Below are 27,311 nucleotides of genomic sequence, written 5' to 3'. Positions count from 1 at the left end.
CTCGAACCCAGGCCACTGCAGTAAGGACTAAGCCTTAGTACATGGGGTGCACACTCAACCCGGTAAGCTACCAGGGCGCCCCAGAAATGCAATCTTTAACTGCAACAAATACTGCTTTTTAACTGATCTCACGAACTGCAACACAAGGTTTACCTAGTTAGGAGTAAACCATGCTGGTAAATTGCATTTTCTACCATAAAAAGGTAAGCGTATGCACAGTATATGATATTAAATGCACATTTTCAAGACTCACCAGAGGAGTTTATTAAGATAAGAGATAGTAAAAGCTCTCTTCAGGACAGGGCGCATTCCTTTAACACAGATCACTAATTTCAGGGTGGTATATTGAGTGATGTTTTGTTTCTCAAACAGTATGAGCTCAAGCCCCAGCACCTCATCACGACAGCCTGCCCACTGCATCAGTGCTCTCTTCACTCGTAGGTATATGGCTCTCATCACCATAGCAACCATTGCACAATGTTTCCAGTGCTTGGTAACCAGCACTAGTGTAGGCTGGGGAAAACAGATTGCTTTTCTATTACCTTTTTCAAAATCAAAATGGTGCATAATGCCAGAAAGATGATTTTCCACGCTCCCTTTCTGTTGTCCTAAACTGTCACTCTTGTAACAGCTTTATTCTCGCAGTTGGCAACACTCATGTGGTGCTGCCATGCATGTAAAAATACACACACACACACACACACACACACACACACAAATACATGCTGCAAACTCAGCACATTTGATTTTAGTAATTAAGGGCTGCGTAATACAGTAAAGCTCCACTGTCTTTTTCTACATTAATAGTATTTCTGATTCCAAAGAGATTCACACTGACTTGACCCAACATACACATGATACAGTCTTTGTACTTTATACAGAGAATTACACATTGTATAATTAGTCTGGTGCATTGCTTGTTCTTAAAAATAAACAAATACTATTTAACTGAACTTAAGTGAATTGTCCCCCTCCCTTTAAACTCCTCAAACAATAGGCTTGTACGAGATGAGCCAGGTCTGCGCAGAATCGATCACCGGCGATCGCCGCCCAATGAATGCCGGTTAGATTTGTGTCTGACTTGATCCCGACTTGCTCTGATGTCATGCTCATGTGGGCAACGATAACATCACGAGATCAAGGCGGCCGCAAGTTTGAGACACAGGCAGCGCGATTGCTTTTCACCAACAGCAAGACCCAGGCGAACCCAGGGTATGCTGGGAAATGCCTCTCAGCTGATCTAACAGCTGATTGGTTCAGAATTGACTCAACATGATTACGTTTTATATAAACTTTTTATTGTTTTTGAATTGGAGGGATTTTAACTGCTATTTGTCTGATTTAAAGGCTTATTCTGTACAAACCACATGTTTTGTGGCTGATAGTTAGGTTTAGTAGTCAGAGAGACTAAATCTGTTCAGATTACGGATCATCTACAGTCTGTTGTTTATTAACATCAGCAATAGATCGCATGTAGAGCATTTTGACAGCTACTCTGTCATCAATAAAAACAACTGGAGACTGCGTAGAAGCTGATATATGGGTCTGATAACATTTTATTAAATCGGAATCTAACCTAACAGGATGTGAGTGTTTCTGTGACTTCCTGTTCAGCCTGAAGGCTGCAGGAAACGGCTGTAATCTGTCCAATTTAACAGCGGATTTTTGTCACTGCCCCCTGCTGCTGCCGCCTGCTCTCGTCCACTTTACAGGCAAGGCGCAGCTCATCTCGAACGAGCCTATTCAAAGTCTTCACGGCCACATGGTATACAAACCCGTTTCAATAACACGCTGTAGATGAACTGCATCGTTATATTGTTGTAAAAAAGTTCAAGGATTAAAAAAAAGTTGACAACCACATAACCATTTACATGACTAGGGTACTGCAATGTTAGGCATTTCTGAACAAGCTGTAGGTGCTTAATGTTATACACTCACTGCACCCATAGAGAGAGTGGTAGGATTCCAACATTGTGTGCCTCATGTGTCTAATTAACACTCACAACCCACCCACTCAGCCTTGGTGACATGACCTGCTACATCTAACTGCCATAATGAAATACTATTAAGCTCCTTCTTTTCTAAAGGATCACTCTTTTGACATTTCTGCTTTGTGAATTAGATATATAGTACAGTATAGCCATCACTGCAAATATCCATCCAAGAAGTGAACGAGTACTGAGTCAAAAACAGACAAATTTGCTCCTGAAGAGAGATCATTTCATTTGTTTTCTGTCCACAACAAACTCGTGAGAATTGTACAATGAACAAAACTTGAATGAAATCTTAAGTAATTGTAATGCTAGATAGTTGATCAGGAATTTGTCTTACTTGATTCAGTTTTGAGCCCACAGCATTAGTAGTAAATAGTATATATATATATATCGGAGCTTCAGAGCTAAGGCGGGGCTACAGATTAGGTGTCCCTAAGAAACGCGTATGTAACAGTAGTTCCACATTACATTAATTAATTTTCACGCAAGTTTTATTTATTTTTATACCGTGTATTCTCGAGACCGAGACGCCCGTACCGTTTCGGTTCAATACGAATACATGTACCGTTCCACCCCTAATATATATATATATATATATATATATATATATATATATATTTCATCCCAAGATGTACGAAGATGACACCCAAGATGCCGTCCTACCTGCTCTTTGATCTCTTGAAGCTTGTTGCTCTGCTCCCGGATGTCATGCAGGAGCTGCAGCGCTTTGTCGTCCTCCTGTGATACCTCCATTCTAGCCTGTTCCAAACTGCGCTTCAGACTCTGAAACCAAGACATACATAAGTTCAGTCAGTTGATAGTTCACCCAGCTAAAACTAATACAGTCTAATAGGTTCAAGTCCCCGTGCGGACCAAAGTACGGAGTGTGGACTGGTAGCTGGAGAGATGCCAGTTCACCTCCTGTGCGCTGCAAATGTGCTCTTAAGCAAGGCACCGAACCCCCAACTGCTCGGGGCACCTGTTCAGCAGTCGCAGCCCCCTCACTCTGACATCTCTCTCATTTGTGCATGTATAGGTCCTGCGCATGTGTGTATATTTCAGGCCTGTGTGTAATGTGTGTTCTAACAACAGAGGGACAAGTATGTAATTTCCCCCTTGGGGATCAATAAAGTATAAAAAATAAATAATAACAGAACAGTTCTGCAGTAAATGGTAATAACATAATAATAGGTGTTGATTCCACTGTATGGTCATTTTGGAGGCTGTGCTGTTGAATTTTGAATTTGATTGTTGCTGAGAGGTGTTTTTAATATTTTGTCCATATTTTCTTAATACATCTCTTGCAATTATAAAAGCCCACTGCACCTATAGCAGTTGTGTCCTGTAAATGTACACACACACGCATGCACGCATGCACGCACGCTTGAAACAGGAACAACAGTCCATGTGTGTCCACTGTAGCAGGGCTACTCACACTGCATTCTGTGATGTAGGTTGCCAGGTCCTGTTCCAGGATGGTCCTCTGGGTCTCTGAGGCCTTCAACTCTATATCCTTCTGCTGCAGCACCAACTCAAGATCAGACATCTTCCTCTGGCCAAGGGAGATCTCCTGTTCAACCTGGAAACAAGAACATAGCATGGATAGATGGAGATACATGTTGTTGTTTTTTACAGCGTCCATTGACAGTGTAGCTGTGTTAAGGATGTCTTCTGACTACCTAAAATATTAACAACAATAATAGTAGCAATGCACTTGTAATGTTTGTGTGTTTGTGTATGTGTGTGTGCAAGTGTATAAGACTGCACTTGTTTGGTGGCACATGTCATTGGTAGCGACTGATGATACAATTAGATGTGCCATTACGGCATTACAGGGCCTGGGGAGCATTGGAAACCAAAGAAACAGCAGGGCTAGCAGAACAGCCACGGATACACAGTCACAGAACTTAGTGTATGTAGCACTAACACACAGTCAGTATGCAGACCACAGACTGTGATGCAGACACATGCTCACAACAACACGGCGTCACAGCATGGAGCTGAAGCCAGTATAAGCAATGGGTCAACATTGTACTGGAATTCAACCATACTGCAAAGAATTACTTGATACTTTTCAAAAAGGTTTCCCATTTCCAACACATTTAGGAGACAGATGTTGTACAGTCATTGATAATAACATTACCTAATGATGGATTATAAAATAGGCTGGAAGTAAGAAACTACATTTCCACTTACAACTGTATGTCTGTGGATTTTTGCACATTTTTGTTGGATCCAATGCATTGCAACTGGCCAGTTATTCAGTATTTTCATCATTCTTGCATAAGCACATGAAGGTGACGTTGTGGCATTGGATTTTACTTCACACAAAGAGGTTTGGTTTTGAGTCATACAGACTTCATTGAAATCTTACAACAATAGGTCAGCAAAGTTTGCGCTTGTTGGATCTAAATTTAGGCTTTATGGTGGGTGGAATATATTGAGGCACATTCTGAATTATACTTTTAGTATTTTGTTACAATTACAAGACAAAAGAAATATAGGCAATACGTCATGTTTGAATCCCACTAACCATCCAGTAGAACGAATCCACCAAAAGATTATTTGTACCACGGAGGATTAACACGTCTTATTAACAAACATCGACATTAAGGTGACATTATTCAAGAAAACAGATAATGAGGTATAATTTTCCTTTTTTTAATCAATTATAGAAATAACAAGTATTTTTTGTAAAAAGGTAAACATAGTTTATAAAACATAAACTTGGAGTTTATGGATTTAGGTGTTTCATCATTTAGATTAACGTCTCTTCACAGTTTTTCCATTGCATGGGAAAAATCACGTTAAGCACCTCAGCAGCATTTATTAGTATATTTGTCTTAGCAGTCGTTGTACTTATAAGCTATATTCACTTGTGATTTTACACCATGTTTTAAAAAGAACCAAGTTGTACTGTGTTCATGCAAAAAAAAGATTTTTTGTGTAGCCTGTACAACTGTAACAGATTGATGCCACAAGGTTGGCCCTGTTTTCACAGATAGTCAAAGTCATGTGGAACACTAAGATACATAAACACACACACACACACACACACACACACACACACACACACACACACACACACACACAGCTCGGCTATAGTCTATAGGCAAACTAACAAACAGATGGATGATTTAGCTTGTTCTGGAAACAAACTCTTACCATGTGAAGAGTAATACCTGTGACATGTGTCCAGCAAGTCTGGCTGTTTTGTGTTTTTAATGATGCTTTTCCAAAGGAGACAGTCTTATTTAGAGAGTTGATGGATGTAGTCACTAATCTGTAGGAGAGGAGAGCGTGAAGAGAGGATGGGAGATAGAGAACAGGGAGAGAAACATGATGGCAAACAGTCTGTATGCACAAGGGCTGACTCAATGCTCTTATGTAAAACACTTACCTTTCATAACCATAATGTATAGATTGGACGTATTTCAGACTGTCAATTGGAATAATTAACCTTCCGTATATGCTCTGACACTCATAAAAGTTACAGCATGCTGTAGAATTTATGTATCTAAATGTTTACCTATTACACAAGTGAACAGGGGATATCAAGATATCTACATCACAGTTGGGAGTATTGCAATCAAGATATATTCACTTTTTACTCATAGGTAATCAAGCAAATGCGCCCTTATTAACAACCAAATTGTAATAATGATTCTAATACCAAGAAGCGCAATTAGCAATCAAGCACTGAAGACAGTTATTCCATGTATACAGCAACATGATCACAAAGATGGCTAGCAGAAGTATGCTGTTCACAGGAGATCCATACTGATCTGACCAAACATGCGCTCATATTCTGGCTTAACAGAGACTATAAATAGCCTGCCTGTGTTCACACAACAGCCTCTTTTACCACCGCTGGATATATTTGGCAGCTTTTGTGATCAAGAGGCAGGCAGAGGAGTGAGCGACAAAGGGAGAATTTCTATTAAAAGCAGAGGCTCACCTCCCACTCCTCCCTACGGTAACATGCTCAACTCAAGCTCAACTAACATGAGGGCGCTTGTGGATTGCTGTGTGGTTTTACTACATGATTGTAAACAGTAGGGCTGGGTACCAAATTCATAACTTTTTAGGCACCGACCGAATTGCCTTTATAGAATCGAGTATCTGAAAAATGCCTCATCATTCAATACCAAATTTCAATACCTAATGAGTAAATCTCATCAGCGTCAGTGAGCCAATAAGCATGCAGCATGCTTCTACCAAGATCTGATAATGCTGGTGATTGGCTGTCTCACGTCACACGTTGTAGAGGCAGGCCAGAACAACTCTATGCACAGAGACAGGGCTGAACAATAAATAAAAAGATTTGCACCGTAATGTGTAATGTTGTAATTTATTTTTTGTTAAAATGGATTTCATAAAACTGGTATTCAAAAAAATATCATTCAGCAACCGGTATCAAAGTCACGGTATTGGTATCGGTAGCAGAATAAAAAAAAAATGTATATAATACCCAGCCCTAGTAAATAGTCATGTATATTGTCTGTTGTTATATTGTTTCTGCTTTTTGACTGTGCTCCATTGTGTATGTCCAGGACCAGCAGGGCATAAGATCACATACAGTAGCATTTTTATTCAAAAAACAAAGCTAAGCAGACATTGCAGATGAAGAATGGATATTATGAGTCTCTAGAGATGATTCTAGTGCTTGCTAATATTTGCCCGGAAAAGTCACTGATGTAATCATTATGCTTCAAGGGTCATTTGATGGGTGAGCTGTTCAGTACCATAGCAGGCTACACAGAATGTGCCCAAGCTGCATCAGACTGCTGCCTGGTATTCCAGTTTCATTGGCATGACATGATGCAGGAGCAGGTGGCTTGTCATGAGTGATGATGGGCATGAGCAAAGTGTTGGCTGAGGTTTCTCTAGCAACCTGTTGATCTTCAGCCTGTAAGCACATTACATCAGTGGCTCTCTGGTTTGGATGAGATGTCAAAATGTCCTTTTTCGTTTGGATTTGTTGCTCTGAAACCAGATGGCAAGGTAGTTAGAGAAACTAGTCTTATTTTCAATTTAATTCAATGTATTTATTTATAGTATCAAATCATAACAAGAGTTATCTCAAGACACTTTACAGATAGAGTAGGTCTAGACCACACTCTATAATTTACAAAGACCCAACAATTCCAATAATTCCCCCAAGAGCAAGCATTTAGTGCAACAGTGGCGAGGAAAAACTTCCTTTTAGGGAGAAACCTCGGACAGACCCAGGCTCTTGGTGGACGGGCATCTGCCAGTGCTGGTTGGGGGTATGATGAACAGTGGCAATTATAGTAACTCTGACTAGAAATAATAGTTGTAGCAGTTCAGGGCGTAGCAGGGTGATGCAGGGCATAGCAGGGCATAGTAGGGAGTAGCAGGGCATAGCAGGGCATAGCAGGGCGTAGCAGGCCTGGTTCGTGTCTTGTGATGGTTTTCAGAGCTCCAAACCCACTAATGAATCTTATATATCGATATGTGCGCCGGAGCTAACAACACTGCATGATTTAGTGTTGTATACTGGGTGGAGAACTTCTACAACAGCCAGCCAGTGGTAAAGTTGGTGGTTACAGGGTGCCATCCTAGCTTCCTAGCTTGAGGCACCAGATGGGACTCAGATCTGGCTGTCTTCCTCCCAGACTCAAGTGCAAGCCGACTGCCCATAATGAGCTGAGCTAACAGACTGTGCAGCTGGGCCCCTCCTCTGCAATAATTATATCCCTGAAAGCAATTACAAATAACTATACTTAATAAAAGCTCATTACAACTACAGGAAAGACAGTTTGACCACTGAGCTGGCTTATCTGTGCTTGCTGAACATTGCCATATTCTTCATAATCGTGTTTCAGTCCAGAAAATGTTCCTACATTTGGTAGGCAAGAAATATAATACAGTGCCTGTAATCAGAAATGTTCCATAAATACTGTTGTCCTTTTTATGAGAGCTCATCAACAACAGAACATTAACATTCAGAGAAACATTGGTTTCCAACATAAGTCGAGGAGCTCATTTTAGTGGGTTGAATAATGTTTGCTGGTCTGTGAGTCAGAGTTGTTGAAGAGGAGGAGAGTGGAGAGAGGTTGCATCCCAGTCATGGTATTGCTCTACATTCAGTCTACATTGTGACCAGGGGCCAGTGCTATTGTATGGGCTGTAGGCAGCAGTGAATCACAGACCTGTTGCAACACTGTAGTGGCACAGATTCTTCTCAACCTCACAGTCCTTTACCCATCTACCCCCTCTAGTTTGATCTTTCAGCCCATCCTCTCCACATACGTTGTGCCTATTGTCATGACAACAATAAATTAGTCATGCAAGAAAGATAGAGCGCTTCAGGTTTCTGCCATTGCAGGAGTTCTCTGATTCAAACATGGTTTCCCAGCTCCTTGGTTTCCTGCTAAACACCACAGGCTTTAAAGATTAGGGAAGGTTAATAGAGATGTTCCAATACCAGTTTTTTTTCCCGATACCGTTTTCTGAACGGCTGATACCGAGTACAGATACGTTACCACTGCGTTAAAAATAAATTTTAAAAAAATTAAAAAAAAAAAAAAAAAATTAAAAAAAAAATATATATATATATATAATTATTATTATTATTATTATTATTTTGACAGCTGTATACTACTATCCCTGAATGGATGAGATATGATTGCTATGATTATTGTATGGCCTGGCTCAGGTTAAACCCTTTGTAAAACATGAACAAATACATACAGAGAATGAATGCCACTTTCTTTAAGTCATAACGGAATCAGAGCATCAATAAAACGTCTTTAAAGTAGTTTTTTCATGGCTAAAGTACGGGGTATCGGATCGGTGCATGGACTTTCCGATACCGATACCAGCATTTTAGGGAGTATCGGAGGCATTTCCGATACTGTTACCGGTATCGGAACAATTCTAAAGGTTGACCTGAGCCTATCCGCAAATGCAGCCTCATATATAGAATCTGTGCTTGATATTACAACGCTATACATTTTTGGAGGCTTATTTATAGGCCTAGTGCATTTTGTTAAATGAGCTTAAAAAAGGAAAACCCTACCCTGAAATGGTAGGGTAAACTGGTATTGGCAATTACCACGTCCCTGCAGTTCACCAAGCAGCCAGTTGTAGGAAGATGTGTTGTCATGTTAAAATTGTTGTAGGTATCCAGTGGAACATGTTGCAATATAAGGGGTGTTAACTTAGTCAACTAAAGCCACAATTAGCCTTTAATCACTAACTGGCTGGCATTAATCCTCAACTCGCCAATGAAAATGCTGTTGCATGTTGATTGTAATACATAACAAGATGGGTTAAATATGGCACTAAAACACTTTCAGTTTTCACAGACCTGCAACTGAATGCTCTGGCACTGATGCATTAACCATAACAGACAGACAGAATATCACAATCTATAAAAGTATGCTGAGCACTTGGGGAAGCACTTCAAAAATCCAGTCCGTCATTATATCACAAATCCAAATGACAAGAGGATCAGTGTGGGCTTCTAAAGGAGGCTTTTGGGAAAATGACACTTGAGGATATGGAGCAGTAGAGCTTTCCCTCTCTCTCTCTCTCTCTCTCTCTCTCTCTTTCTCTCTCTCTCTCTGTCTCTCTCTATCTCTCTCTCATCACAACTCACATTAGCATTGACAGATTTGTTCTGCAGAGAGTTTTGACTATGCACAGGTGTCTCTCGTTTCCTCTGTTCCATGTACCGCCAATTAGGTCGGCCTCCACAAACAGGTAAACACAGATCTAAATGAACACCAACAGATGTGACTGCACAGTCCTCCTGGAAACATTTTAACCATTTACATAATAAATATACATATTCTAGGCAACTTATAAAACACGCTCCGCGCTAAGCATGAATCACATTATCCAGTTAGTGTACATAAAACTACTTGTCCATCTATCTATCTATCCAAACTTTTCTGTCTGTCCCACAATCTTTTCATTAATATTCTGTTTTGTTCTGCCTGATATGTCCCGTCAGTGCTGTAATTTGTGATCCAGCTGAAGCAGCGTGCTTCCTTCGCCTCTCCTCCACCCTTGGCAAAACCTGCTGTTACCATAGATACATTTTCCTCCAACCACAGTCTTCATCTTATCATACTTTTTCCAACTGACTTTATAATTTCAGCTTTCTTTCTGGACTGAATCTCAATCTCAACTCCTACAGCACCTTACCAACTGGGGGCTCAAAGAGATTTGAGATTATTTGGGAAAATCCCTGCATAATAGACATTCAGATCAACTTTGTCTGAAACTTCCTCAGTCTTGGTATGCAATAATCCAATTACTGAAAAGAAAGCATGCAGTGGTCTCATTATGACTATATACAAACAGTTAAGAGTTTGAGCACTACCCCAGGGAGTGATAGCCATCTGTAGGAGTATATGCTACAGTAAACACAGCAACGAAGAGAGATGGGCAAACAAAAACACAGCATTTCAGTGTCGTGACCAAGAATAGCCCTCTCTCCTTATAGACAAGATACAGCTGCTGCATAAGCTCAGTGCTACCAATGCTATCTCATCACTCCATAAATCCTCAGCTGTAGTGTCAGTCAATCAATCAGTCAGGTAATAGGTCCAACATGCTGACATGAGGAAAATAACAATGCACTGTAGCAGTCCGGAGTTGTAAAGCAAAGATACTGCTTTCATTCTTTCCCTGACCAAGTCATCCCCCTAATTCCCCTTCCTTATCTTTAATAGGAGCTGTAAGCATGTAAGTAAAATAGTATAGCACTTACTCAGAGACTGCTACAGCTGACAGCTTTTCTACAAAGCTCCTTAGACGCGGCACCTCCTCGTCCAGTAAGCCCGTTCATGTGGGGTCTCCCTCGGAAGCCACCAGCCAGAATGAGAGCTTCGCTGGTTCATCAAATTCAGGGATGTCATCCTCTCTGGGGAGAGAGAGGAGCTGAGGGGAGAGAGAGATGTGCTGTGGCAGGGCAGAAAGCTGTGAGGCAGCGAGAGCGACTGGAGAATACTGCTTACAGAGAGATAGAGCGGAGAAGAGAGGGAGGGAGTGGAGGAATATAGAGGAATGGCTTTGTAGAGTAATGCAGCAGACCGGTGATCACATACTGTAAAGAGTGAGTGGAAGCTCCCACCCTCGCTCTCTCTTCTCTGTCCCAACTCTTTCTCCCTCTCCCCGTACTGCAGCAGCCGTCACTAATCACACTAATATATGCTGCTTGACACACTGCGTTAACAGGCAGCTCCCAACAGTTGCAAACTACAGTACATTCATGTCAGTTACTAACGACTCCTTCAATTGTGCAGCTCATTAGTGATTAAACACAATGACCCCTACTTTACTTCCTCTAAATGAGCAGAAGCAATGCAATCTAATAACTGGCAGGACAAGGGTGTTATTACAGTAAAATTCTGCTTGCATCTGCAAGTAAACAAGAACAATTAAGAAAGGATGAAGGTTCTTGCTTGCTTGAAGAAGTCAATATAAATGTAATGTGGAAATCTTTATAAGTAGCACTGTATACTCTTCTGTGCTCAAGGGGGCAATTATTGCAAGGTTTTCTTAATTTGATAGCTGTTATGAGCAGCTTTTTGAAAAGGAAGATGTTGACACGTGACACGAGGGGGGCGTGTTGTGACGCTGATAACCCAGATTGGCAGGTGTATGGTGATTGATTTGAGGCAAGGGGGTAAGCCTCTCTCCACAACGCGTAGCTCCTATGGTGCCATTTTGATGCTATAGCCATCACCCGCCGTTAGCATTCCATTGATTGCCATTCATTTTCACGTCACTTTGACAGCGAATAACTTTACATCTGAAGCGTTTAAAGACTCTATTTGTCCATTGTTTATTTCTGAAGAAACACAACAATGTATAAAAGGCTCCATTACCTTGTATCTCACGTTATGGCTCTGTAGCAGACGTTTTTATAAAAATAGGCTAACGATTGTGTCATAACCACGGAACTTGCTATCGCATAGTAGAGGAATTACTGTATAGTACAGGAGAAGCTCACAGGCAGTTTCGACTTACATTAGCTGTTTAATTACTAATGTTAACTAGCATTTTAGTTAGCAATAATTAGCCTGTGCCTATGTTATCTCCTTACATATACCTACGCTCTCCGTCTCTGCAAGATTCGGAATGACTGAGATTTCTCTTGGCACAGCTACCAGAAGACTTCCAACTTTCAGGCAGGTTGCTCACGTCACATCTACGTCTTCAAGCTCAATTGGAGGCTGTGCAATAACGCTCAGCCCTCCCCGGAAAAGTGCTTCTAATATCCTTCACTGGTCTCCGTCCAGAGCAGGTCCATTTCATGATTTGAGGAGATTGTTTCCAGATGGAAGCAGCCGCGAAAAGCATTAAGCGGACTGCTGCAAACCACACGTTTTCCACAGAGAGAACGTAAGGTGACCAGATTTCTGAGACAAAATCCGGGGACATTTTCAGCTCAGAAGCATAAATACCTCCAAAAAAGGTAATGTTTTTGTCTTTGTAAAACTTAAAATGGGGACATTGCCCCAGGGGCGTCACTAGACCTAGAGCTGCACTGGGACACAAGCCCCCCTAGGGATGGTCCATGGGCATGCTCCCCTGTAAGAACATTTTGTCTATTTTAACGTTTAAATGCATCAATTTGGTGCACTTTGAAGAGAAATTCAGAGGTTAGACTTGATTATTCTTATCTATGGATGGAAATACTGTATTTGTGCTGTAGCCTGAACTATTTTGCACTTCAGAATTTTAACCATGCACACACAGGTTGAATAGTTTTTTCTTCATATTTTTACATTAATGTCACTAGGAAGCATACTAGTATAAATATATATTCATATTTGTAAGTGGGATATATATATATATAAGTAAGTGGGATTGTCTGGAATCTGGCAATATAATAACCATTATGGTGGGATACACTGGCTAAGCAATTTACAAAAATGTCTGTGCTGACATAAATAGTTTACATGAGAATACATTATAATTTTGGCCTAAAGTTGGAGACCATGTAGAAATTTTGTTGCAATTTCAAAACCAGATTACCCGGGAACCGCTTGTTGTACCAATGCATGTGTTATGTGAAGAGTTTGTGAAATATTTCACAGAGAGTAATGGTGTGCAGAGATTTATGCAGAATGCAAATATGATAACATTTCATTAATTTTCTCGCAAACCATTTGTCACAGCAACTGGCGCTAATATCATTGGAAAGCTTAGATTCTGGTTGAGGTGGCTGAGTCAGAGGGAGAGCAGGAGTGCGATTGTGAAGAAGTTGGTAATTTCATGGCGCAGATTAACACTTTTGCATGCAATATATCCGTGTCACATTCTCATTAGGGGCTGAGCCCCCCTAAAGGTCTGATCCTAGAATCGCCCCTGCTGCTACTTCATACTTGTACTCCACTACACCTCAGAGGGAATTCGTTGTAATGTTTACTGCACTACATTTATCTGACAACTTTTGCTTTTTTGCTTCACGCTGGGCTTGTTTCTGCAACAGCTCATTGAGTATCGGATACAGTTAAAACTATTGAGGAAATATTTTCCTTTTAAATTGGTCCAGTATTAAACAAGATCGCTGCAGTCGGCAACAGCTTGTATTTACGTTCATAAAAGTGTCTGACAACATTATGGAAAGGATTTCTAAGGAGGTTAGAGTAAGATCCTTTTTTAAAGATAAAAAGTCTGCGAAATTGCATTCGCTAAACCCACCAGACTCCATGTAAATAAACAGTAATTTTAGCATCATAAAATATGGGCATTCTAGAACATATCTGAGCTCTGAGCAGTGCTTGCTCTGGCTTGAGTTTGCGCGTGTAGGGTGCGCGAGTCAGTGCAACTATACGTTTGGTCAATGTTTTCTTTCTTTCATTTCAATTTCGGGTCTGTCAGTCACAGTGAGAACCGGGGACAGCTCCAGCCGGGGACAGGTCACCGAAACCGGGGACGTCTGGTCACCCTAAGAGAACGCTACCGAAGACAAAGGCGCTGAAAAACATTCCTGTTTCCCACAACACAAACTTTTGTAAATACACCTTATAAAAACCTGAATTACAACAAGTAAAGAGCGGGGCTGGCCCGGCGAAGACGCCGACGGAGCGGACCCGAAGTTACGTGGTGGTCACGCAAGCAAGCAGCCATCTTCAGACGTGAAACCTTGCAGATGCTGGGTGAGTCAGTTTAACACAGCACAAACTTCTCTAGAAGTTGGGAGGACATGCATTCGTCCAGGCAAGTTAGTCTCGTTCTCACGTTAAACACAACGCATAGGAAAACGAGGCAGGGGTATTAATGTTACTGGCTAGGTTAACCTTTAGCAGATGTGTTTTGTTATTCAATTAGCCCAGGTTGGCTTTAGCTTTGTAACATAGCAGACTATGAGAAACACTTTCTCAGATAAAAGCTAGAGTTATGAACCGCTGAGTCTGTCACACTTTTCATGCTTAACATGCATAGTGCACTGTATCAAAATTGTCTCTAACAGAACTGTAACAGAATGTACACAGATAGCAATGTAACAAAGCACACTGAAGTATTACTGTACCAGGGTAAATAGTAATACAGTACATGTCATGTCACAACCTAACAAGGTCCCCAGTGTCTTATACACTAATTCAGGCACACCTCAACTTTCTTGTTGTTATACTCATGTAAGCCAAGTGACACGTCATAGTGATACTGACTTGCAAACTACACACACGCACACACACAGTGACAGATTACACACAGTAACAGATGGCAGAACCTGACCTGGCAAGCAGTACTACATCAGCGCAGCAGAAGGGACAAAATGCTTCAAAGGTGAAAGAACAGTACTGTACAATTAATCAGTGTTACTGTAATCAGTGGCAGACAGGACACAGAGGCAGCAGTCACTTATAAAGCTTACTGGTTGTTAATTATACTTTTATGATTGTAGTAGCCTACTAATGAAGGCATATGAAAACCTTGGCTTAGCTGTATAACAAAAGAGAGTGATCTTGTACCTAAGGCCAGGCCAGCATGCCCCCATTTGCAGGCCTGGAATCAGATCACACCACCAATATCTCACCTCCATCTCTTCACATCCTCCCTACTGTCCGGATTTGACTGAATTATGTGTCTCTTTGCTCCTTAAATCCAATGCATTAATGTTTTTTTTTTTTTTTTTCCAGCTTAGTTGCTTCAGACGTCTTTGATGCAGACGAGCAGATCTGTTACTGTAATCTGAAGAGTAATCTGTGTCTGGACAAACACACATCCAGGAAGAGCCCTCATTTAAAGATTTCCCCACATACAGCCAGGATGAGGTCATCACCTGCCACAGAAACAATGTATTCAAAGTGACAACCTACATGTATGCAAGATAATATCTGTCCAGGAGAGAAGCAGAGAGAAGTTTTCTTATAAATCCTTGAAAAATAAAATGTGTAATGATTTATAAATAGAACCTGCTTTTGACTTTTGCCATTACATAATGCAGTGTGTTGCTGGTATGCGACTTCTTTCAGCCTAACACTTTTTCAAACCTTCACAGGTACTGTACAACCTGTTGTGCATCTATAGTAAATGCAATGGTAAAACTAGGCTTGCTCCTAAAATTAAAAAAATAATCTTTTAAAGTTTGCATGTATTTTCCTTTGCCACATTAAGGATATGTAACGATAATAAGTCACAAGTGAATATATATATATATATATATATATATATATATATATATATATATATATATATTATATTTATTGAATTATCTTAATGATTATGATTTAATGACATCAGTATGAAAGGGTTGCATTTGCAAGTGCTCTGGAGTATTGGGTTGAGGCAGAGGCATCACACTGATGTTACCTAGCAACAAGGTATTGTATGTGTGGTATTGTAAGACCAATCCTAGCTTAAATCTGAAATAAAGACAGAAAGATAGATGTTTTCACTAGGATTTCACTATAATGTAATGAACTGTAATGAACTGCAATTAATTACTTCCCAATCACTTTGAATTCTGTTGACGATATAAATGTGCAGTGTGCAAGCACAGTATTGTTAATTTTGGAACGTTTTGGTGTTCCTGCAAAATAATGGCAAATACAAATAAAGTACATACCAAACGGTATGGCAATGGCAGCTATTATCAAGAGAACAGGGATCTTCAACAGGGGGTCCGGGACCCCTAGGGGGTCCTCAGAGTCAATGCCTTCAAATTATTGTTTTTTTTAAAAAAAAGTCTTAACATGAATCCAACATATTATTAGCAAATATAAGTCCCCACTGCTTACTGGCCTATAGGTAAAGTGGTCACTAAGGCCATCCATACAGTTCATCCTAAGGATTCCCTGTGCCACAGGTATGTTTAATATTTAAACCTGATTTATAAAATCATGCCAACAATTATTAGGCTATTTTAATAGCTTAGTATTCTATACAAAAAAAGGTATTTATAAAGGCTTTAGGCCACCATACACATTATTGTAGGCCCAGTATATTATGCAACATTATTAAAAACATTGAAGACCCCTGATCTAGAAGAAGAATTTGTGTAAAAACACTGCCATCCACTGGCAAAACATTGAAATAGCTAGTTCTGTCATGATGGTATATGAGGTTAGTGCTATCAGAGAGAAATACTGCATTAAAGAGGTTTGAAGAGCCTGGTTTTGTTACATAACAGGCAGCCAAAGCTTGCATAAAAAAAAAAGGCAGAGTCAAGCCAGTATGACTAAGGGTTGATGTTACGTAAGCACAGAACACTGCTTTACATACTCACTGTAAACTGCCACTATTAAAGGAGCTACATTCACAAAGGCTAATTTGTGGTTGCTTACTCATTTGGTAAATCACACGGCTAGCATAAGACAATGTGGAAAGGGGATGAGATGTAAACAAATTTACAGGCAAAGCTTTTTGACAATCCGTCGCAGACAGAAGGCTATTATTGTTCTCTGAGGGTAAAATGTCTTTGTGATTGGTTGTAAATACTGGAGCTCTGTAAACTGAGTTACCACTGCAGATATTTAGAAAGACTCTATTTTTATTGGCGAATCCTTACCATAAATAATCTCCACTAACAAATGTTACACCCAAAATAATTGGCATTCATTCATATCATTGAGAAGCATTCATTTTATAGCATTGATCGTTATAAGACAGCAACCCCGAAATTCTTTTCAGATCTGTGCAGAGCTGTTCAGTGTAAGTAGGCTGTTGATTGTTTACCCATCACTTTGGGGACTGTCAATGTAATTTTACATTTCTTTCCATAGAGGGAGCCATAGTCTATAATAAAGAGCAATGAGGGTGAGTTTGTTATGTTTATCTCCATCCAGAGAGGCAAGGCAATGTGGTAGATGGATGTCTATTTATTGACAATAATGACAATAAGCTTCATGCAATCTTCTTTCCTACGACAACAAAAATTGTATCTACAAAACAAATGTATGTAATGTACGTATTGCTGTCCTCATTATTTGTATATGTGTTATGTTTTTACATTAAACATTATTCATTTGTAAGCTCTCTGATGAGATTTGTATTGTATTTCACTGTGGTTCAACCTTGTTTATGTGTTGTAACAGCAGTTGTTATCGTAAATATTGTTTGAAATAGAAATTTTAATTATAACGTGAAAGCAACTTACTTCATTGACTGATCAGGCTGTAATACAGAATGTGATTCTTTTAATAGCACAAAGGTTGTTGTTGTTGTTGTTGTTGTTGTTTTTCCTTGTATTTGCAATCAACACCAGCAGCATTACACTAATAAGGATAATGTGGGCTGCTAAATTCACTCTACTTAGCGGTTTATCAAAGCAGCGAGGTTTTGATGTGCTCTGAGGAAATCACCCATTAACTAGTGCGTGGCCCCCTTGGCCCCCCGAAGCTAGGCTAGAGTGGACCAGCAGGCTGTGACCCACTTCTTTTGTGCCTTCACTTTATCAGCTCAAGAGGCTTTGTTTGTAATCATTCATCACCAATGCCCCACCCCCCCAACATCCTAACCTCATCTCAACCCCTTCATCCCCCACTCATACACACAGATACACACATGGGCTTATAATACATCCATGCACACATGTTGGTGTATCGTGTGAGGGCCTTTACTGAGTATGTTAATTCCTTAACCTAATCCTAACTGTAATGGCAACCCTTAATTTATGCACTGACCCTAGCCTCTTAAGCCTCATAAAGTAGTTTGCCAACAGTTCACAGTTTGGTTTATTTCACCTGACTTTTTTCCCTCTGTGGAAAAATATAATACCCATACACACATCAATTAGCAACATTTTGAAAGCCAATTTGATTCATATAACGTCTGGTATTGTCTTGACCCTGTAATTCCTAACATTCCATGAGTGAGGTCCAGCTTGCTAATAGACAATTTTGATCTGAGTTCTTAATTTAATATTTTAGCCTCTTCTTGGGACTAGATACTACCACCTCCATCTTTGAAAAACAACAACTTGAAGCTAAATAACTTATATTAATCACATGCTTTTTCAAATTAACCTGGAGCAATAGAACTTTAGCCTGATGGCCAGTGAAGATTTTTAGATTTACATTTAGATTAAACTGTATTGTCACCGTGCAGAGTACAAGTACAAAGACAACGAAATGCAGTTTGCATCTAACCAGAAGTGCAAAAAAAAAAAGCAGAAAAGTGCAATATGATATACAAAGTATAGACAGGTGGTGCATAGGCAGGACAAGAAAAATATTGCAGTGTTATAAGAGCAGAATAAATATGGCTATGTAATATGAACAATGTATGAACAACATGTACAGATATGTGCAATGTAGTAACAGTAACATTATAATAGTAGTAAGAATAATATAGATATATGCAGTGTATTAAAGATGAGGCATAACTAACTGTTGAGGCCAGTGTGACATTTCTCATGTCATGTGTACACTACAGCTGCCATGGATGCAAACCAACTACAAATATATTCCATTACACTTGTTTATCAATTGTGGATATTTTAATTAATCTAATTGGCATAAAATGTATACATATCATGCTTGCAAAACTATACACAAAACACACACATATCCAAAACAGAGAATACAGAATAGGGTATATACTAAGTACAAGTAGTAATGCCACAATGTAAAAATACCCCAATGTTAATGTTCTGCATTAATATTTTACTTTAAAGCACACAAGTATTATCATCAAGTGTACTTAAGTACCAATCATTATTCAGAATGGCCCCTTTCAGAGTGTTATAATTGTACATACAGTATGCTATTTTTATTGGAGCGTTATCTCTGATGCATTACCCTGTAAACAGAATTTTAATGTTAAAGCTGGGGAACATGGAACTCATTTTATTTACTTTATAACAGTTTTATCAATAACAATGCATCATATTTAATAAAATCCTAATAGCTGTCGTATAAGTCACATGTATTGCAGGTGAAACCTACAATAAATGCAATGAAGTGAGCAAAATTAAAATATTCAAATAAAGTAATTGTTGTCTACTTTAAATTGTAGGCCTACTTGCAGTAATGTTAGTGTATTTCAGTACATCAATTACTTTCCACCACTAGCATGTGGACTGTATTTGGAAGACAACAAAATTCTAAAGATTATTTAAATAAGTGCATGACGGCGCCATAGCTATGTCTATGCATGAAGGCAGTAACATTATTAATTTATTAAAAAATGATGAGTTTTGTGATTTGTGATATTTGGTAATAACAAAGTGAATCACATACAAAAATGGGAATATTTCACGTTTAAAATCAGAGAAATAGCAATTAAACGAAGTAAAGTCATTTAAAAAAATAACATAGCCAAAGAAATAAGTATTATGGATAAATGAAATGTTTTAATGACTAAGGATAATCTTTCAGAGGAAGAAGAAACAACAATGAAAAAATTAAAAGAGGAAATAGATAATATGTATATTGAAATGGCTAAAAGGGCATTTGAAAGGTCTTGAGCAAAATGGCTGGAACAAGGGGAAAGAAATTTGAGTTATTTCTTTGCTTTAGCGAAGCGAAATCGCAAGAAAAATAATTGAACTACTCTTAAAATGAAAGATAACATCACCTCTAACTCTTTAGACATTTCAAGATATGTTGATACATTTTATAGCAATATATATAACTCAAATATTCAGTTTGATGATTGTGATAGATTTGTCCAGTCAGTTAAAGCATTTACACTAACTATATCTGAACAATTTAAAATGGATTGCGAACGTCCCATTACTAAAGTGGAAATCTCAGAGGTTGTTAGCTCAATGAAAAAAGGGAAGACTTGTTCTCGATCTTCTGGACTATTCTGATAACATCAATACTGATGCACTGATAGTATTTATTGATTTTTATAAAGCATTTGATACGGTATAACATTATTTTTTGCTCAAAGCACTTCAGATTTTTGATTTCAGACAAAATTTTATATCTACAGTTGAAATGCTTTATAAAAATATTGACAGTTCTGTGATATTATATCCAAACACCACAAAAAGATTTCCTGTACTGAGATCAGTTCACCAGGGCTTCCCTATTTCACCATTATTGTTCCTGCTGGTGGTTGAATTACTGTCATTACATATTCGACATAATCCTATTATTAAAGGTTTGTCTATTTTGGGTAAGGGAATTAGAGTAACTCAACTAGCGGATGATACAGCTCTCTTTTTGAGTGACAAACATCAGATTGAATATGCTATAACCCTAATTGACCAATTTTCAACTGCTTCGGGTTTAACGCTTAACAAATCTAAATGTGAAATTTGATGTCTGTATCAGACTAAAGAGGAAAAAATGTTTAATATACCTGTTAAGAAATGTGTAAATTATTTAGGTATTCATATCTGCAAGGAACGGACAACTTAATTTTTCGTCTAAATTGAAGAAGACTAAAACAATACTGAATTTATGGCTTCAAAGAGACAGTTCTATTTTAGGAAGAATTATTTTGACTAAAGCAGAAGGGATTTCAAGATTTGTCTACCCTGCCCTCTCTCTCAATGTCCATGATTCAACATGTAAAGACATAATTACCATATTTACGAATTTTGTATGGAAAAACAGACATCATCATTTAAAAAAAGCAGTGCTCTCTGGTACAAAGGATGAAGGTGGATTTGAACTTCTGGACTTTTGGGACATGAATTACACCTTTAAGGTGAAATTGTTGAAGGAATGTTTGAGAGCACCAGAGTCTTTATGGTACTTTATCCCCAATAACATTTTTAATAGTGTAGGAGGTCTTACATTTTTATTGAAATGTAACTACAATATTACAAGATTGCCGCTAAAATTATCTCAATTTTATCAACAAGCTCTTTTGGCCTGGAAGCTGTGTCATTCTCACAACTTTTCTCCACACAAGTCTATCTTATGGAATAATGAATGCATCACTAAAGGGAACAAGTCACTCTATTTGCAGAAATGGATCGATAGAGATATTATCTTCTTAAAAGACCTTTTTGACTGTAATAGCTAATTACTTAACTATGAATCCTTTCTCAGAGAGAAGGAATTCCCGATAACGTTTAAAGAATATAACTCAGTTTTCAAATCTATAGCCTACCTAATGGCAAATTAGAATTAATGAAAAGTTATAAAAAACAAAATGAAGTTCCTGGTTTTAATTTTATTCTTGATATAAACGGCTTGGATATTATAAGCAGCAATTGTACTAATAAGCACATTAGAAAATGCTTTCTAAAATGTTAGGCTACATAACGCTGAGTTTGTTTGCTAGCTAGCTTAAAGGCTAGCATTACATTGGCTAGCTAACGTGCAGCTGTAGGAGGCGTTAAGTGCAGTTAGTTACCTGAATGGTCAAAGGGCTTTGGCCTACTTGTCAAGACTCATAGGCCTACCTGTAGCAGTTCAAATTGACGGACGAGCTAGCGTTAAGTGACCACCACTGTTGGATGCATTTTTCAGTTAAAGGAGGTTACGTTAATAGGTAAACCCTCACCCATTCCCAAAGAGTAACATTTCTATTTAAATATAAAATTTAATTAAAAGCTGAAATATTAAACGTTAAGTTAAATTTGTACCAACCTTAACGTTATCGTTCGATAGGATAGCGGTGACGTTACACCCTTTGTTTCTGGAAACTTATAACACTTAACACTGCAATATATTTCTTGTCTTGTATATGCATCACCTGTCTATACTTGAATATGACATTGCACTTTTCTGCTTTTTTGCACTTCTGGTTGGACACAAACTGCATTTCGTTGTCTTTGTACTTGTACTCTACATAATGACAATACAGTTGAATCTAATCTAATCTAATCTAATCTGTTAAATGTCATTTTTGTATAACGCTCTTATCAATACACTACGGTAATAGTGTTGGTTGCTATATTTGAGACATTACGGTTTTACGCTTACGTAAGGTATTACGTTCTCTCATATACCTGCATGTATGCCAGTAGAGTTTGAGTTCACTTGTATACAATGATGAAGACGGATGAATATAGCCGTGCACATATATGGAATAAATAAATAACTATATGGAACAAACGCTCCGCGTTTGGAATTGTGTTTGGAATTAAGCCTGCGCAAACCAGCTAATTTAACATAATCTAATCTAATCTTAACGTTACAGTTACATTGAGTGGAAACCAAAGTGTTTTTAATGCTTTGTAATGTTACCATCATCGTAGTTTTCTCTAACAGGTTATTATTTAATATAGGCTTAGGAAAAATCATTGTCATATTTTTCTTTAGGTTTTAAGCACAGGTTTATGCAAAATGTAAATTCATGGGGTTTTACAAACATCGCATGTTGTTCTTGTTTTATCATTTCTGACGATACAGATGGAGCATCACTTGATGAAACAATCCTCATGTTATCTCTTCACGTGCTCATTTAGCCTACTGGATGTCACAGATGTGTGCGAGAAGCACCAAAATATGGCGCTATCATTTTCAACCAATGGGCTGGCCGTTTGTAACAGGTTGTAGCAGGCGTCACTGTGGCGGGAACGCGCATTCAAGACGGGAAAGCGGTTGAGGAGGCATCGGGATCGCGCTCATCTGTTTGGCTGGCAAATGCCTCCGGTGTAACAGGCCGATCATTATGGGAGAACCAGGATCCCGAAGCGGGATGGACCCTGACCCACCGACCGCTGCGCAGAGCTTATCGAGGCGGTTTATACCGGGATAAAACATTTTGTGTGTCCAATAGCAAACAGCCAGTCAGTAAGCTACAGAGGAGGTGGTGTTTGCTGGGATTCAACCTGAGCCAGAGTCGCGGCTGGTAGCTTAACTAGGAGAGAGGGACGAGGAAACTGGGAAGACAGCACTTTACAATCTAACTGGATCCTGCTCGAAATTGCGAGAATGATGGATGAACTGTCGATTACAAGCTGGTCCGGTCAGCACAACCCTGTCAGAGCAGGGTGGGTTCATCCGGAGTAAAATCAGTCGGCTCTTATCTGTCGGCTTCTCCTCCGCCGGGAGGCGATGTCCACTTTCTGCCTAGACCTGCAGACGTCCGCCGTGGTTTCAGCACCACAGGAGCTGGACAGCGACTGCATGGAGCCCCGGGACAGCCCCGCCGCTCATGAGCCCGGCGGCTTTCAGGGTCACCCGCTGCCGCACGCCGGGTCCGGAGGCCTCGGCATGGCCTTGGAGGAGGAACTGGCCATGCTTACCGGGGACCGGGACGACGAGGAGGAGCTGTCGGACCTAGAGACGCCTGCGGTGGGGCATAACGCAGACTTGCTGTCGCTCTTCCGTCAAAAGGAAAAAGACTTGGTTTTAGCTGCTAAACTCGGCAAAGCGCTGCTGGAGAGAAACCAAGACTTGACCAAGCAATATGAGAAAATGCACAAAGATCTCAACGAGAAATTAGAGGTAAACTAAGGGAAGAAAATAAAATAGAAGTTTTAATGCTGCCTCCAGCCCTTGTTACCATGGTTAGTCCTCAAAATACCTAATCCTTTAATCAAGTTTGAGCCTTCACAATGTAAACAAACTCAAGAGGATCATAACAAATGCTGCCCGTAGAGCTCCACATTCAAGCTGCCAAAGGCAGAGGATTTCACCTAGCATGATTCCCTTGGTAGGGCAGTATTGTATCTAATGTGCTATAAGCTGGGACTGGTTACATAGCGTGAATTGAAACTTGCAGGTCATTCTAATCTAAAGTCAACTACGCTGTCTCTGTCATTACAGTGACCCACAGCCAAGCTGAAAAAGGTGTAGCATGGTCTGAATTATTTCACCCATCAGGTTTTGTTCTTGTTGTTTTCAAAATCCTTCACACAAGCCAACACGTGGCCTGAGAAAAGCCACAAAGACTAATCCTGTGGCTGTCCAGGGCCTTCTGTATCTACTGTACATCTGTTCAGCCCTTTGATCCATATTCATCTTCATGTTGCAGCTCAGAGAAATAAGCTGCCTCTTAATATCATTCTTCTTATTATTATTATTGACAGTGTTACAGTTCCTGGTACCCTATTTTAACAGCGCTTGATGTTGTTTTCTGAGGTTGTTTTGATTCTCTTTGATCCCTCCTTTTGTTCGGGTAAATACTCACACATGAACATTGTGGCCACACAGATGCCAGCTGCTTCAACCTTGGACATAGCTATAACAACAACCCCCATCCCAACTCTGGCAACCGCTGGTGATGCAGTGCATCTGTCCACCGTTCATTGCCCTCTAGAGAAAAAAAAGAAGCATCCTATTATCTGAAGTCACTCCCGGAGCTAAGGACACAACTGGTTCAGTTCAAAACTATATAACTATGTAACACTATACACTATTATATCCCTGCACCAGATTAAACCGGTGCTTTCATTTTAGGCAATCATAGTTGCAGTTCTTGCGACTTTTTTGCACTTTTTTGTTTTGTTTTGTAACAAAACTTCAATTTTGGGTGTATGGTGCTAAAGTCAAACTTTCTTCATTCTTAACATCATATGTTTTCATATTAATGCTAAATGTATAGTAATGGCACAGTGACATCATCAGCACCACAATGAAAATAAGTCTGACTTTTGCATAGATGGTAAAAGAGTTAGGAACTGCAATTCTCGAAAAAAAAACAACCTGATCCTTGATCCTTAACTTTTTTAACTTTTAGTACAGTGACATTTTTCCAAGGATTGAGTACATACTTTCTCAGTCTGTTGCAGCACCAGCATCTTTGTGAAGTATCTGACTTTGTCCCACCTTCAATGATTTCATCGGTGCTTATGTTCTTAAGTAAGGGCAATACTGTACATCAAATCCAAGCAAATTAAGGTTTAACCATGCCACCCTCTCTCCCCTTGTCCACATGCAGCACTTGGAGCAGGAGAAGCATGAGTTGCGTAGGCGTCTGGAAAGTCGAGAGGGGGAGTGGGAGGGCCGTGTTGCCGAGCTGGAGACGGACGTCCAGCAGCTGCAGGGTGAGCTGGAGCGGCATCAGGTCCAGCTGAGAGAGGCTGACAGAGACAAGACCAAGTCCATCAGCGAGCTCTCCGAACAGAACCATAGACTGCTGGAGCAACTCAGTAGGGTGAGCAGCAGCGTGTGCGTGTGTGTGTGTGTGTGTGTGTGTGTGTGTGTGTATATATGTGTGTGTACAATATGTCAAACTGGCCTGGCCTCGGAGCCACTTAGTCCAGTTGAAGTCTGTATGGCTGACATCATATAAGATGCTCAGCCAAGTGAAGTTTCATCATCCCTCAGGGATTATCTACCTCCATTCAGCCTGACTCTCTCTAACTTCACCTGAATTGTGCTAACTCATCAAAATAAAAGTGGAGCTTTCGGGTCTTATGTTGAATAATTTAGAATGATTGGACTGCACATTTATGCAATAGCACTCTGCATATTGGCAGGTCATTTGAGTGCAGATATTATGACAAGCAGAGTAGAAAATGTCCTTTATGAGATGTTCAGATGGACAGATTGATTGATGGACAGATAGATAAAATCACACATACATCTAGCAGTGCTCAGAGTTATCATGAGGACTTTAGGCTATATCCTTGTTAATGTGAATTAATGTACACACGTCAGGAGAAACTGAGATTGGCAGTAGATGCAGATTGATGGAGCTAAGAGTGCTAGTGTTTGTAGCTACAGTTGATTAATGCCTTTCGAATGAGTTTAGTACAACACCTCAGTCTGCTCTATCGACACAAAACAAGACACTTTATCCATACAGAGTGGCCACTTAGGTGTAACAATACAACAGCTCTGCAATGTGTATCTGTATCTTTACGTGGTATCGGATCGGTGCATAGGCTCACACACTGACACCATTTTAGGCTGTATCGGAGCCACTGATACTGGCATCAGTACTGGAACAACTGTAGTTTATTTAACTATATAACTTTTTTGTAATCTTTGAGACTATAGTCTAAGACAATTGTATGATTGACCTGGATTATACCCTTGGTTTTCTTGTTAATTGTCCACGTTCTGTCCCTTCTGTGGTAGGGATGTAACGATACATCTCACGATTCAATACGATTCACAATATGATTTTCTAACGTTTTTTTTTAGCAGATGAGCTGCAGACAAATGACTGAAAAATAGTCATTTATTTATATAAACTGTGCAAAACAACATATGTATCGTCTTATCAAACTGTACTGTGCAACTGAACTGAAATTGTACAAAACGACGTCTTACACAACTAAGATGATGAGGTATTTAATATCAAAAGTAGATTACACCCAGGCTGTTTAAAAATTGCGTCGCAATTTTTTATTTGTATTTTGATCTCAAACGGTTGTAATCTTTACACATTTATACCGATTTTTTAACCAATTCATGATGCATCGTTACATCACCATTTAATAGTGGCTTCATTTCAACATTGTCACTATATATTATGTCATATTTCCCAAACTGTGTGGTTGAGAAGCTACATATCACTCCAACACACTTTACAATTGATATGGCACAGGGATGAGCTTGCTTTCCAAGAGCAGGACTACGCCATGCTGCCTAGCCTGTCAGAGTGATATACAGTATATACACATGTAAGACCATTATAACAACTTCAAGTAAGGGCTGTAAACAGAGGCATCAGAGTATGGTCAGCTGCCAGGTAGGCTAGCAGTAGGTGCCAAGGCTATTTCAGGATGCCCTAGAGCTGTGCATACAAAGGTTGACATGCTTGTACAGGTGCTTTGATATCCCCGTCAGCAGTTTGTGTCTATGGTGACGCTGACACTGTATTGTTCCCCTTCCTGGGAGAAGATAGGATCTGCTGCCAGCCACACGCTGTTCAGGGAGGAGAAGGCTCTGTGTGGTTGATTTTAACCCCCCAGCTCAACGCTGTGCAGAGCAGCTGTCCTTCTCATTTTAATCAGATTAAATCAGTATCCTGCCCCATCTTGCCCCAACACCATCATCACATTGCAATCAAGGACTGCCC

General features: G+C 39.6%; 2 protein-coding genes across 12 annotated transcripts in view; one reads left to right on the top strand and one right to left on the bottom strand.

The window, feature by feature from the left end:
• LOC116051665 (citron Rho-interacting kinase) overlaps positions 1–11,131 on the bottom strand; it is a 59,509-nt gene extending 48,378 nt beyond the window's left edge. For 5 of the 9 annotated variants that reach the window (XM_035998770.1, XM_031302205.2, XM_035998787.1 and 2 more), the window contains exons 1-4: positions 10,741–11,130; positions 5,177–5,277; positions 3,430–3,573; positions 2,658–2,777 (exon numbers count right to left, since the gene is read on the bottom strand). In XM_035998770.1, the coding sequence (XP_035854663.1) occupies positions 2,658–2,777; positions 3,430–3,573; positions 5,177–5,185 (273 nt within the window). In that variant the 5' untranslated portion in view covers positions 5,186–5,277; positions 10,741–11,130. Of the gene's footprint in view, positions 1–2,657; positions 2,778–3,429; positions 3,574–5,159; positions 5,278–10,740 lie in introns of all 9 variants that reach the window. The other 4 variants (XM_035998778.1, XM_035998788.1, XM_035998775.1 and 1 more) reach the window with 3 other exon arrangements.
• An 11,696-nt stretch (positions 11,132–22,827) lies between these two features.
• The window catches only part of bicdl1 (BICD family like cargo adaptor 1), a 31,622-nt gene continuing 27,138 nt past the window's right edge, over positions 22,828–27,311 (top strand). The window contains exons 1-2 of one of the 3 annotated variants that reach the window (XR_004105401.2): positions 22,828–23,785; positions 25,221–25,436. Coding sequence is in view for 2 of the 3 variants with exons in the window: in XM_031302226.2 (XP_031158086.1) it covers positions 23,393–23,785; positions 25,221–25,436 (609 nt within the window). In the remaining variant the exon portion in view is untranslated. The remainder of the gene's footprint in view (positions 23,786–25,220; positions 25,437–27,311) is intronic. The other 2 variants (XM_031302226.2, XM_031302227.2) reach the window with 2 other exon arrangements.

This window comes from Sander lucioperca, chromosome 2, assembly GCF_008315115.2.
Source record: "Sander lucioperca isolate FBNREF2018 chromosome 2, SLUC_FBN_1.2, whole genome shotgun sequence".
In the NCBI taxonomy this organism is placed as follows: Eukaryota; Metazoa; Chordata; class Actinopteri; order Perciformes; family Percidae; genus Sander; species Sander lucioperca.
The sequence above is the reverse complement of the archived record's forward strand: the minus strand, read 5'-3'. Positions and strand labels throughout refer to the sequence as shown.